Source organism: Paramisgurnus dabryanus, chromosome 13 (assembly GCF_030506205.2).
Source record: "Paramisgurnus dabryanus chromosome 13, PD_genome_1.1, whole genome shotgun sequence".
NCBI lineage: Eukaryota > Metazoa > Chordata > Actinopteri > Cypriniformes > Cobitidae > Paramisgurnus > Paramisgurnus dabryanus.
Window position 1 is genome coordinate 8,767,534 of NC_133349.1, and position 14,099 is coordinate 8,781,632.

Genomic DNA, 14,099 nt, shown 5'->3' on the forward strand with positions numbered 1-14,099 from the left:
AACACCTCATGGATTTCTTAAAATCAACCAGATTATTTGAGAGGATTTAGCGAACAGTGTTTTTGTATTATATAGAGGGTATGCAATGCATTGTCGTCACTTTTCAATGTGGCAAACATTCAACAAAATGGTTGGTTTTCATAGCGGCTGCTGCGAAAATGGCAGTAAAACTGACCATTATACGCTTAAATGAATTTAGTTGGACTTGATAGCAGAAGTGGACAATACTTAGTTACATTAGTTACATAATCCAAGCATCTGTGCTTTATTAGGTTGTTTGTATCGGGAAAATTTTTACTTCACTACATTCTAAAGCATAGAATCATATTGTGTATTCTTTAATATTGCATATTAAAATGTATTTAATACCTAATTACATTAAAATTGTGTACTTTTACTTGAGTAAAAGTATGTTAATGTTTTAAAATATTAAATGTAAAACAAAAACGTGTACTTATGAAATGTAACAGAGTAAAAAATGATGATAATATGCTTTGGAATGCACGTTTTCCAAAGAAAAACACTGATAAAATACAAATACTTGAAAAAATAATTTTAGGAAAGAAAGTAAAACCTCTGCTTTATGTCAGTGGACGTTGGCATGGACGATCCATTTTCTTCTCCTTTTGGTGTTTCTTTGCAGTCTGTAAAACAATATCTCCGAATTCTTGTTAAATGTGTTAGTGTAGCGTTTTCCCCGTGTTTACACAAATCCTGCCGCTCTGTCTTTTGCCACTTAGTGGGCGTATCCGAAGTCATTTACGCCGAAGGTGACGTCACGTGCATACCCTTCCTCTACAGTACAGGACTACATTTCCCAGAGTCCATCACTTCCAAGCAAGCATGACATCACTTCCGGAAATCGCAATCACTTCCTGTATGGGTGTAAATAGGGACATGACACAGTCGTTTAAGTCAGTTAAAATAGAAACATAATACTACATCAGGTATTTTTTCGACTTCGTTAATGATATAATACTGTTTAACTTTAGTCGGATGAGAGAAATCGGCGGCCGGGATGGAGGCCGTGCCGCGAATGCCGATGATTTGGCTGGATCTAAAGGAGGCTGGAGACTTTGAGTTCAGTCCGTCTGTCAAACAGGTGAGTGATCAGAAAGGCCTAAATAAGAGAAATAATGCTGTCATTAAATCGTATACACAACAAACATAAAGAGATTATCATGTTTTATATAGACGATCTACACTAAAATTAGTTTTTCAGCCCTGTAAGCCAAATGTGAGCTCAGTCTTTGGGTGGGTGGTCTTGTAAATGTAAACGTAATATGTGCTAACTTAGTAAGCTCAGCACATTTGACTTATCATAGTCTGTCAATAAAGTAGTAATAATTAGTCATTTGAATAAATAAATAAAAAATTATCTTATTGTTTTATTTATTCTACAACTAAACTAAAAGTAAGCATGCTATACTAAAGTTTACTGGGTTGTTTTCTTTGCTACACTGACTTAAAACTTAAACCCACTTCCTTCAAAGCAGTCAGGAATTTTTAGCCTGCGTCATGTTAGTTGTCAATTCATTACTAACATACTAGGTCAAAGGAAGAATAATAGTAGGTTTGACTTGGAGTTGTTTGTTTGTGTATGATACATATTGACATGAATGTGTCTAAACAATAAAGCCAATATATAATAATATTATAAACGCCATAAAGCTGGATTCATTTTTGCAGCTTCTTTATTCTGAATTGATTTGGCTTGTTTGCTCCTTGACATTGTGACTTGATTTCCCCTTTTCCAGTTCATACTGAAAAACTACGGTGAAGATCCTGACAATTATAATGAGCAGTTAAAGAAACTGGAGCAACTGCGACAGGTGAGTCTTGTGGTTACGTGAGTCAAAGCCCTGACTTCTTCGAGGTAAACATTTATTATTGTGTTTTCTTGGGATCGATCCTATGGCCACGCCCAGATGGATTCAACACTGATTTTTGTGTGTATGGATCATCTTGGAATTCTGATGCTTTCATTTAAAGATTATAAGATTTGTTGGTAGTTAAAAGCATTACTAGATTATACAAAATACATAATACATAATGCATGTATAAAATATATAAAATGTAATGACACAGAAGGTACAGAGGATGTGAAAAGCGTGTGGTCCTGTCTTACTAGAGTGCAGTGAACGTCACACGAGACTTTGAGGGCTGCAGTACATTAAGGAAGTACTTTGGACAGTTGCATTATCTACAAAGTCGTGTGCCTCTAGGATCGGAGCAAGAAGCTGCTGTCCCCATCTCCTGGTGAGAGCGCCAAACCATCCATCACATTACCCTCTGAAACCCTTCTTCATATACATTTGTTTTGTAATGACAACATGCATGACACTTTTTTTTTCTGTTTAATACATAGGACAGAGATATTTTCTGGTAAGACGGTGACCCACGACGACATCTGCTATGAGCAAGCCTGCATCCTTTATAATTTGGGTGAGTTACTACCAGACAGTGATGCTTATTATTCCTCCTCTAAATACGCTGCATTGTGTGACTGAAATACGTCTGTGTTGCTGAGAAAGAGCATTGTTAGGTCAGGCTTGTTTCTTGATTCAAGTCATGTCTCCCATGATATAGGAGCACTCCATTCAATGCTGGGAGCCATGGACAACAGGGTGTCCGAAGAGGTGAGCGAGGCCGACCAGTTAAAAGGGGTGTAAACCTCGAGTGGTGTAATGCCATGTAACATTGGATTGAAACAACCGTAATTCTAAGAGATTTTACTCTTTATGGTCTCAAATCAAGCAATTAAATTTTTCGGTTTTATTTCTTTCTTTTTCACAAAAAAAATAATTATTTTTCTAGGGTGCTAACTCTTACTGTTTTTTTTTCAACGTGTAGGGGATGAAAGTATCTTGCACACATTTCCAGTGTTCAGCTGGAGCTTTCGCCTACCTGAGAGATCACTTTAGCCACAACTTCAGTGTGGACATGAGTCACCAGATCCTTAATCTCAACATCAACCTCATGCTGGTATGATCTCTGATAAGCTTCTCCACCTGCTCTCATCGGGACATTCATATAAACAATTCTTCATTTACATGGATTAAATTTAAAATTACCATTTTAGGGTCAGGCTCAGGAGTGCCTGTTGGAAAAATCCATGTTGGACAACAGGAAGAGCTTCCTTGTTGCTCGGATAAGTGCCCAGGTACGGGACTTTTACTTTTAATGCTGCTTTGCTTGACGGTGTGGTCTCTACATTTCTTTGCTATCTTAGAAATTAAAGGTACAGACCGAAATTACAATTCTGACATTTGTCATCAAAACCTGAAATTGGCCACAATTAAAATTTAAACTTAATTGTGCTGTCAATTATTTTTCTTTCTCTGCACTAAATGTCAGTGCCGTGGTTGGATAGCAGTGTTTCCCATACATAGGCTCTACTTGGGCGCTGCGCCCAGGTAAATTGCGACCCGCCCAAGTAAAAAAAAATCACTTTACGAATTTTCGTATTTCTGAACTCGACTGGATGACCCGTGTTTTGGAGAGAGATAGAGAGAGAGAGCGCGCGAAAGAGAGAGCGCGCGAGAGAGAGAGCGCGAGAGAGAGAGCGCGAGAGAGAGAGCGAGAGAGAGGTGGGGGTCGGGTGACCGTGAAGATGATGCACGCGTCATAAACTCATCATCCAGCGCGGCATACTGGATCAACTGCAGCAGCACATACGGAGCAGCCAGGGAACACACTGCGACCAAAATGGTCGCATATGCTTATGTGCATATGTGTTTATAGCATCTAAGTTGGCTTCATTTTGCGTGCAAGCACGTTGTGTCTCTCCGGTTGAGTGTCCGTTCACGTGCTCTCTGTTTCTCAATGAATTGGGCGCGACGCGAAGCAACCTCAGTGTCACATTGTATCCTTTATGTTTCTGAACTTGAGCAGAGTTTTACCATTAGAGGTCTTTCTTCACTGAGGACGTGGGACCCGTACGGTTCCGGGTTTATATTTTAAATGGTCAGATGGGTCCGGGTCGGTCCTAGTTCATTACTTCGGGTTCCAAGTCTGATTAATATTGTGTGTAAAACCCGAGTCGATCGGAGAACGGCCGTGAGCGCTACCGTGCTAAAGCTCGAGTGCTGTTTTAGCGTGCCTCCGGTTTCTATGGCGATAGCAACTGGCTCTTGTCACGACCAAGCGCCGCTTCATTTTCTTTATCCCATTTTTTAATAGTCTTACTATTAATAGACAATATCTTTACTAAAATCTAAACAGTTTGCACAGAGATTGTAGCAAAAAGCAGTGCTAATACTGAATGAGCAAAGCTCTAGCTGACTCAGGATATAAAAAACGCAAAGCTGTAATGTAAAGTCTGTCATCGGGACAGCAAGTAGACTTTTAAATCTGAAATAATTCGTGGATTAAGCTTTTTTTAATCGGCAAAAGAGAAATAGAAAGCAGAAGCAGTAAAAGTGCCTATATAGAAGTTATTAACATTATAACATCAGTCACATTTATAATCTATAGACCTGCACTGTCTATATAGGCTATAGTATACATAGTATTGTATATAATTGAGTTTGATAAAAGGGGTCATCAAATTGCTTCATATATCAGTGCATAAACATCAAGTTTTTTCGTGGTGCTTTGACAAACAGTGTCAGCTTTGTTTATGGCAAAAAAAGTTTGGGGTGGTTAGATTAATGAACTTTAATGTGAAATTAATATGAATGTTTTATAAATCAAAGTATTGTGTTGTGTCACACATTATTAGTTCTTTGTTACATGTATAGTAGACCATTTTTTGTCGGTGGATAATAATGATTGCCCTTTTCACCAGCTACCACCACAAGTAAATTTCAGATCTGTGGGAAACACTGGATAGTGCAGATTAAGGGGCAGTATTATTATAATAAAATCCCCTTTTGACATCACAAGGGGAGCCAAATTTCAATGACCTATTTTTTCACATGCTTGCTGAGAATGGTTTACCAAAACTAAGTACTGGGTTGTTCTTTTTCACATTTTATAGATTGGTAGAACAGATTTTTATGATATGTCCCATTTAAAATATTAAAGGGGACATTTAACAATATTTTTTTTAAGATAAATAAAATAAAATAAATCTTTGGTGTCCCCAGAGGTGCGTATGTGAAGTTTTAGTTTAAAATACCTTATAGATAATTTATTTTAACATGTTAAAATTTCCACTTTGTAGGTGTAAGCAAAAATGTGCAGTTTTTGGGTGTGTCCTTTTAAATGCAAATTATCTGATCTCTGCACTACATGGCAGTACTGTGGTTGGATAGTGCAGATTAAAGGGCAGTATTATCCCCTTCTGACGTCACAAGGGGAGCCAAATTTCAATTACCTAAATTTTCACATGCTTGCAGAGAATGGTTTACCAAACTAAGTTACTGGGTTGATCTTATTCACATTTTCTAGGTAGACAGAAGCACTGGGGACCCAATTATTGCTCTTAAACGTGGAAAAAGTCAGATTTTCATGATATGTCCCCTTTAAGACATCTAATTCATTTTTCTCATTTTAATTCTCAGGTGGTTGACTACTACAAGGAGGCTTGTAGAGCTCTGGAGAACTCTGAAACAGCCTCAATGTTGGGAAAGATACAGAAAGACTGGAAGAAATTAGTGCAAATGAAAATTTACTACTTTGCTGCAGTTGCACATGTAAGTATATCTGAAGAAAGTATAAACTAGAAAGCTGGTTTGTCCACTGCGCATTTGTCCCCACCAAGACCACACAAAGCTATACTAAATAATCCACTTTATGTCAACAGTTGCACATGGGGAAACAAGCGGAAGAGCAGCAGAAGTATGGAGAGCGGGTAAAATATTTTTATTATTTTAATTAACTTTGTAAATTAATGAATTTATTGAAGATTTGAATTTTCTGTGCGCATTTCCTGCATATTAACTGTGCAAAAATAGGGGATTATTATGATATTTTAATAGATGTGTAGCCCTAATTTTATTAAATTTTTCAACAGGTTGCATACCTTCAGAGCTCAATAGACAAACTGACAGAGGCAATTAAGATGGCTAAGGGTCAGCCAGAGAGTGTCCAAGAAGCCCTTAGATTTACCATGGATGTCATTGGGGGAAAGTAAGCAAAAATATATGAGAGTAATGCTTAACATTTGTCTTACCAAGTCATTATTAATGTTAACATATTTTTCGCTTATCGTAGATTTAACTCTGCCAAGAAAGACAATGACTTCATTTACCATGATGCTGTGCCATCTCTGGAAACGCTGACCTCGGTGAAAGGTATTTTAGCTGTTTATGATGATGACAACATAAATTGTAGTGCCTTGCGGTCCTAATTGAATTAAGACTGTGCCACAGAAAGAGTTTTTCACATTTTAAATTGTTACCAAAGTATTAAACATTTCTGTAGTTAAAAATTTGCTGTATGACACTTATTTGTCTAATACAGGTGCCCCATTGGTCAAAGCCTTGCCTGTGAACCCAACAGACCCCAGTGTCACTGGCCCAGACATTTTTTCAAAGCTGGTGCCTATGGCTGCCCACGAGGCCTCTTCTCTTTACAGGTTTGGATCAAATCTTTTATATCCTTGCACATTTATCGATGTTTTAAAAAAGTTACTGTTTGTGGACGGTTAGTTCCTTTATTTTATATTTTCATTTTAAGGGTAATCAAATATGAGTCTGTGTTTTACAATTACATACTCCTTCCTTTTTCTAATAAAATAACAGTGAGGAAAAGGCAAAGCTGCTACGGGATGTTGTGGCAAAAATAGACAACAAGAATGAGACACTAGAGTAAGTTTAAACGGCTTAAAATAATACATTTGAAAGAACATAGTCTATACCTAAATGTTTCAAACGTTATGTTCCTATAGACAGTTCATGGACTCTCTCAGTCTGGACCTAGAATCGGTAGATAATATGGAGAAGTATAATACCATACCATCAGTGTTGATGGAAAAATGTGCTGCGTTGAGTGTGAGACCAGATACTGTGAAAAACCTTATCCAGTCAATGCAGGGTTAGTGCCATTGCTTTATATTACCAGAATCTTTAAAATATTTTTTTTATGTAATTTTATTTTGTATTAGAGATAAAGGCTAATTACTTAAGCTTAAATTCTCTAATAAAATTGTGCATTTTTATTGTTGACAATTTAGAGAAAATGTGATATTTAGCAACAAAAACTACTAAAAGTCTTAATTCTCACAGTGTGTATCTACCTTAGTCCTTTCAGGTGTGTTCACTGATGTAGAAGCCTCTCTGCGAGAGATTCGGGATGTATTAGATGAGGATGAGGCAGGGGAGCGGGGCCTGGAAGAGGCTGCTGGGAAGCAGGCTTTACCAGAAAGGCCTTCAACCATGGCCGAGCTGAGGAGGGACCTGGAGAAATACTTTGAAGCCCATGAGAAAGCCAGCTTCACTAACACAGAACTTCATCGAGCCATGAATCTCCACATCAGCAATCTGAGACTCCTTGGTGGACCACTTGACACCCTTAGAGAGGCATTACCAAAGCCTCAACTTAGCGAAGGTGCGTGTTTTGTTGTAACATAAGTCATACTAAGGTTTATGTAATGAATATCTAAAAAAAATGTTGTTGTTTTTTTACATTTTTAGATGAGATAGCAGGTCTCCAGAGTATGAAGAGAATTCTTGGTAAAGTGCAAGAGATGCGGGACCAGCGAAACTCCCTGGAGAAACAACTTAGAGACCTTATTCAACAGGATGACATCACTACTGTACTGGTCACAACTGAGCGTGCCGACATGAAGGTATGGGCCCTAAATGACCAGAGCCCCTGTTTTTAAGGGGATTGCATCATTATCCTGTAACTGCATAGTCATTTTTTGTTAATCTCTCACATCTTCATAGAAACTGTTTGAGGAGCAACTTAAGAAGTATGAACAGGTGAAAGTATACATTGACCAGAACTTGGCAGCCCAGGAGAATATACTAAAGGCATTGACAGAAGCTAATGTCCAGTATGCATCTGTGCGCAAAGGCCTGGCAGAAACCGAACATAAGTAAGCCTCGAATTTTTGTGTCATACAAATATGAATACTGAGTTTAATGGGAAATATTTTTTTTCATGGATATATTTGATGTATTCACTTTTTAGATGGAACAGTACTATACAGATGCTTGTGTCCTCCTATGAGGCCTATGAAGACCTAATGAAGAAATCTCAAGAGGGAAAAGAATTTTACGAAGACCTGGAAGCCAAGGCCTCTCGCCTATTGGAGAGAGCCAAGACTATCTCCAAGGCCCAGAAGGAGGAGAGACAAGCCATTTTGGAAAAGTAACTAGGAACTTATTACCTGTTCTTTATTTAGCTGTCTTATTCTTAGTACAAGAATTGCAATGTTTAGTTAAACCTGAAAATGTAGCCTTATTGATTTGCTCAGTTCTTCTAATTTGGTTTCATATCTGACAGAGAGCTTAAAAAGAAGGCTCCTCAAAGACCCACTGCCCCAAAGCCACCTCAAAAGAAAGGCCAGAGTGTGGATCCTGCCATTATAGATGACCCTGAACTTGCTGAGCTAAGTGCTGCTATCCTAGCCCTTGGTGGGGACCTACCAGAAGAACTACGCAGTCTGCCTCCTGAACTTACTATTCCACCTTCTAGTCATCCTAGTACATTTCCTGGGGCAGCTGCTAGCACTATAATGCGATGGCCTGGAGCTGGTTCAGGTTTATTGTATGCACAACCTAGATTTCCTCCAAATTTACCCCCTCCAGAAGTTCTTGCTCAATTATCCCATTTCCCATCATCTTCGCTGTCTCAAACTTTTAGTCATAGTCTTCCACAGCCTTCTCGGTCACAGCAACAGTTCCCACAACATCCCAATCCTCAGGTTATTTCAACACCGCCATCTGTGTCCAGGTACGGCCCTGCATCTTCACAGAGCCAACATGGACCACCAGCTACTCTTGTCCGACCCTCCACCACTACAGTGGATAGTGTACAAACACCTATTCCTAGCTACAGTCCTGCATCTGCTCAGGCAGTTATGCCTGCCCCGCACCAACCCATGCATCCCCCTGCACATCACCAACCCATGCATCCCCCTGCACATCACCAACCCATGCATCCCCCTGCCCCACACCAACCCATGCCTCCCCATGTCCAACATCAACCTATGCCTCCCCCTTCCCAACACCAGCCGGTACCACCTTCTGTCCCATCAGTCTATTCAGCTTCACCTCATATGACACCTCAAGTCCAGTACATGCAACATCCTGGAGTTCCAGCTCCTTCACAGGCAATGCCAGCCGCTCAGCCCCCGGTTCAGCAACTGTTTGCTCAGCAGGGTGGTCAAAGTCAACCTCAGCCATTTTATCCACCGGTACCAGCTCAACAGCAAATGCCCAGACCTTTGACAGGGCCTCAACCTCCACACCATACTCAGCCTCAGTTCCCACAGTACATTGGCTTAACTAGACAACCTGGACCACCAAACATTCAGCAACCACCAATTCCAGGACAGTTTGGATCTAATATTCACTCAGCCTCGGCTTCGCATATGCAGCCCCATCACGGTTATCCCCCTGTCACATTTGTTCCAAATTCCCACCCTTCACAAGTTAACACTGTCACCCAGGGTCAGATGTCCCATCATGGCTTGCCTCCACAGATGCCAATGTCCTCACAGCCCTTGCCCCCTGTGTCAATGGCACACTTAGCACATGTCAATCACCAGATGCCCCCTGTTTCCCAACCTCTTACACCTCCTATCAATCAGCAGTTTCCACCTGCTTCACGTCCACAAATACCTCCATCCTCTCATCATTTAGGCCATGCACCCCTTATGCAAATACCTCCTGGCTCAAATCAGTTGCCTCCTCCCCACCAGACACAGATTTTTCCTCCATCCACTCACATGTCTCCTCCCTCTCACCCACAAATGCCATCAGTCACTCAACCACTATCTTACTCTCCCCAGTCCCAAATAATTCCTGCCCCTCAATCCATCCATCAACCAGCATATTCAGCCGTCCCAATGAGGGCTACTGTTCCAATTCAACCACAGATCCCCCACGTCCCACTTTCATCTCAAAGCCAAATGCACCCAAGCTCTCTTTCTTTACAGCACCAAACCCTTCCCCAGCCCTGTCCTCCATCACTCCCTCACAATATCTTCAACCCTCAGGCAACTGTTCCTCCTAGCTCTGCACCGATGAGCTATCCAGGAAGTGTTGCTATGGTTCCCAGCCAGTCTGTGGCCTCTTCACAACCTCAGTCTCAGCCACCCAATTTACAGCCTTTACCTTCACAACAACTACCCCCAGGAGGCCCAGTTTCTTATGTTGTTTCCCAAGGTGGAAACATTCCTATAGGATCAATGCAGCATCCTGTGATGCCTCCATCCTCAGCAGCACCAGGAGCTCCACAGCCCCGTGTGCTGCCTTCTCCTGCCCCATCACCTTCTCCCTCACCTGGTCCTCCCTCCCTGGGTATTGTCAATCAAAGACCATCTCCTGCTCTTACCCCAGTTGGAGCAGCACTGCCACAATCTTCAGTAACAGCTCCAGCTTCCAGTGGTCCCATGCCTCCATCCGACTCCAGCCTATTTCAGCTGCAGAACTCTAGTACTGATGATTTGCTTTCTTCAAGTCCTGAGAGTCAGCACGGAGGTACTAAGGACACTGCCAATGTCCTGCTACCCACCAAAGCCGATCCCCAGGAAGAACATCACAGAAAGAAGTCAGAAGGTGTGAGACTTATTCAGGGGGACCCTTACCAAGCACCAGAAAGGGTCTCAAAGCTCAGTGCAGAACTAGAAAGGTTTCGATCAACAGTTCAATCCTTTGAGCGTCCGTCAGGTGAGGGAGGACTGTCAGAACTTGATGCTCGATGGAAAGAGCTGCAGGAGCAGCAGGAGAAGGATACTCGGCAACTTTCTATTGCCATTGCTCGCTGCTACACCATGAAGAATCGAAATCAAGATGTGATGCCGTATGACTGCAATCGGGTCATTTTGCAGTCTGGAAAAGATGACTATATCAATGCAAGTTTTATTGAGGACCTGTCTCCATACTGTCCCCGCCTCATTGCAACACAAGCTCCTCTTTCTGGCACTGCAGCCGACTTCTGGCTTATGGTTTATGAGCAGAAGGTTTCTGTAATTGTCATGCTTGTGTCAGAGCAAGAACTGGAGAAGGTAAATATTATACTGTGGCACAATGCAGACTGAAGTTTACTATCTTTTTAAATATTTGGGTATTTATAAAGTGCCTGAAATTGAAGAATCACACAATGATTAGCACTTTAACATTTTATTTCCAGCAAAGGGTGTTACGCTACTTTCCAACAGAGAAGGGGCAACAGCTTGCCCAGGGACCAATCACTCTAACGCTGACCACCCAGAAGAGCACCCCTACCCATATAGAGCGCATGATAGGACTACAGTACCGGGACCAGAGTCTGAGACGCACCATCATACACCTTCAGTTCACTTCATGGCCTGAACTGTATGAAATTATTCTTTATATTCAGACTTAATTTATTAAGGATAGCTTTGTCTTAAAACTAAACTTTCTTTATTTCTAACTCTTTTGAACTTAATTTTCTGAAAAGGGGGCTTCCAGAAAGTAAAAGCAACCTCATCCGTTTCATTCAAGAAGTCCATGGACACTACCTACTTCAGCGCCCTCTACACACTCCAGTCGTAGTGCATTGCAGGTGCCATATTTTTAAAATGAGTAACATTTAGTCAGCATTATTCAAAAACAGTACCAGGATTAAACATACTATTACTAATTTTACTATGACTACTTAGCTCTGGTGTTGGCCGTACTGGTGCCTTCTGCCTGCTTTACGCAGCACTGCAAGAAATTGAAGCGGGCAATGGTATACCTGATCTGATCCAGCTGGTAAGAAAGACGAGACAGCAAAGGAAGAACATGCTGCAAGAAAAGGTAACTACATTTAGCGCAATGAGTGTTGATACTTAGCAAGTATATATTATATATTTATTGTTTGTTTATTTGTATAGCTTCACCTTAAATTCTGCTATGAGGCCGTTTTGAAACATACAGAGCAGGTTCTGCAACGCCACGGCATTATAACCTTGCCTTGCACCAAGACCCTGAACAACATTGCAGTAAAGGTAACCTATTTTTTACACGCTTGTCTCTTAATAAATCAACCCAAGTTATGTTACAAATTTGTTTTGTGTTCCATTCTAGTCATACTCACGACAGGAATCTCAAGACATTGTTCTGGGAGGAGACATGTCTATTAGCTCCATACAGGCCACCGTAGCTAAACTAAGCATTCGCCCACCCAGTCTTGATCACGAACAAGATTCCAACCAAGACCAAATGTCTTCTGCCTCTGAACCGCCAAGTATGGGGGACCAAGAGCCTACAGATGTGTCTCTTCAACCCTCTCAGGATCCTATTTCTTATGAGGTTGTGCCAGATTTCGTCAGTCCCCCCCTCTCTTGCACCTCCTCTCCAGGCAAGACGCAGTCGCCTTCACCTCCCAGCAGTCATGGAAATGGGTTCAATGGGTCCACACCCGCTTCCCCGGTCTCAAATCATCACCCATCCGCCGAAGCAGCCCCTCCTGCTCTCTCTCCACCCACTGCTTCATCTCTGGACCTGCTGGCTTCTTTGACACCCGAAGCATTTACGTTGGACAGCGCCCATCGAGGCAAGCAGCGGATCAGCAAACAAAGCTTTCTTCACCCGCAGGAAGGCAAAGGTCTTCAGGGGCCTCCAGTGGGCGACGATCCGCTCAGTAGTTTGGATCCTCTCTGGACGCTCAACAAAAGCTGAAACAACACAATGGAGGTCTTTGCATCCTCTCCCCCACTGTTATAACTAGTCCATGTTTATCCAAGTTTTTTCAGTTGCACTTTTTCAAGATTAATCCTGCTTGTTCAGGTTACATTCCGTGAATCCAGTCTTGTCTCCCAGCATGCACTTCTGATGCCATGGTGTTTGTGATTGGCTGTAAGGTGCCTCAGTGTTGACTCTGCAGCGAGCATCTGCCTTTTTACAACAAAACATGCAAATTCAGAATGGATGGTGTGTTAGAAACTGACATACAGGCTACCGTTGATCTGATCGTATGAAGTAGACAGAGTTGTTGACTCTTTTTCTTTCCCTTTATCTACATTGCTGCTTGCACTGTGGGTTGTATATTATTAATCACTTGTACCTGTTCTTAGACTACAGTGATCTTGGGAGTTACATAGAAAGATATCGAAGCTGGTTATAAAAATACTACTTGATATGACTTGATGTACTCAATATAACACTTAAATTACTGAAGCTCTTCAGAAATCATAACATTTTTATGAGTTGATTCTAACTTGCCATACTGTAAATAAATCTTAAAAATATCAGTGTTCTGTTTTATTTTACTTTTTTAAATAAGTTTAACCAAAATATGATGAAAAATGAATTGATAAATGTCCTTACAGTGGAAGTTAAAGATCACTTATTGGTTTGTCCTAGCAGCTTCATTTTATGACAAAGTGATTTTGTTTCTCCAACACCGTGTACTCCATTGTGGCAAAAAAAAACAAATTTCTCTGGCCAAAAATATATTTTTAATATATGCTAAATACATTTTGTTGAAAGTGTTAATTAAATATATTTTTGAATTTGAAAATATATTTAGTATTAACCTTAATATATTAACATATAATTCAATATGTATTTGAGGGTCAACAAATACATTTAAAATTTTAAAACCCATAGGGCAAAATTTATTTTTTTCTTGGCCAATAAAATAAGTGTGTTTTTGCATTAAAAAATATTTTTATATTTTAACCTTTTTAAACCTGTTATGGTTATAGGTTTGTAATATACAAAGTTTTTCTTCCAATGCGACGTGAATACAAATGCTTTAAAATATATTTATTTTTAAAATATATTTCAAGATATGACCAAAAATTATATTGGTGAAAAATACATTTTTGTAAATATATTTCAGCAAATATTTTTTGACAATTTTTTTAATATTTTGAAAAACATTTAAAAATAATATATTTGAAAATATGGTAACACTTTACAATAAGGTTCATTAGTTAATTACGTTAGTTAAAATGAACTAATATTGAACTGCACTTATACAGCATTCATGTTAATTTCAACAATTACTAATACTTTATTAAAATCTTA

General features: G+C 40.2%; 1 protein-coding gene across 1 annotated transcript; it reads left to right on the top strand.

Annotated features, from left to right (window-relative positions):
* Nucleotides 1–848: 848 nt before the first annotated feature.
* ptpn23a (protein tyrosine phosphatase, non-receptor type 23, a) lies at nucleotides 849–13,318 on the top strand. The gene is made up of 24 exons (XM_065298593.2): nucleotides 849–1,102; nucleotides 1,758–1,832; nucleotides 2,132–2,259; nucleotides 2,369–2,445; nucleotides 2,590–2,639; nucleotides 2,854–2,985; nucleotides 3,083–3,163; nucleotides 5,508–5,639; nucleotides 5,750–5,797; nucleotides 5,960–6,075; nucleotides 6,160–6,239; nucleotides 6,409–6,523; nucleotides 6,690–6,755; nucleotides 6,836–6,981; nucleotides 7,189–7,494; nucleotides 7,581–7,735; nucleotides 7,836–7,987; nucleotides 8,083–8,262; nucleotides 8,398–11,125; nucleotides 11,251–11,435; nucleotides 11,542–11,646; nucleotides 11,744–11,882; nucleotides 11,960–12,073; nucleotides 12,153–13,318. The coding sequence occupies exons 1-24, from the start codon at nucleotides 1,019–1,021 to the stop codon at nucleotides 12,744–12,746; spliced, it is 5,988 nt and encodes a 1,995-aa protein (XP_065154665.1). The 5' UTR covers nucleotides 849–1,018; the 3' UTR covers nucleotides 12,747–13,318.
* Nucleotides 13,319–14,099: the final 781 nt, after the last annotated feature.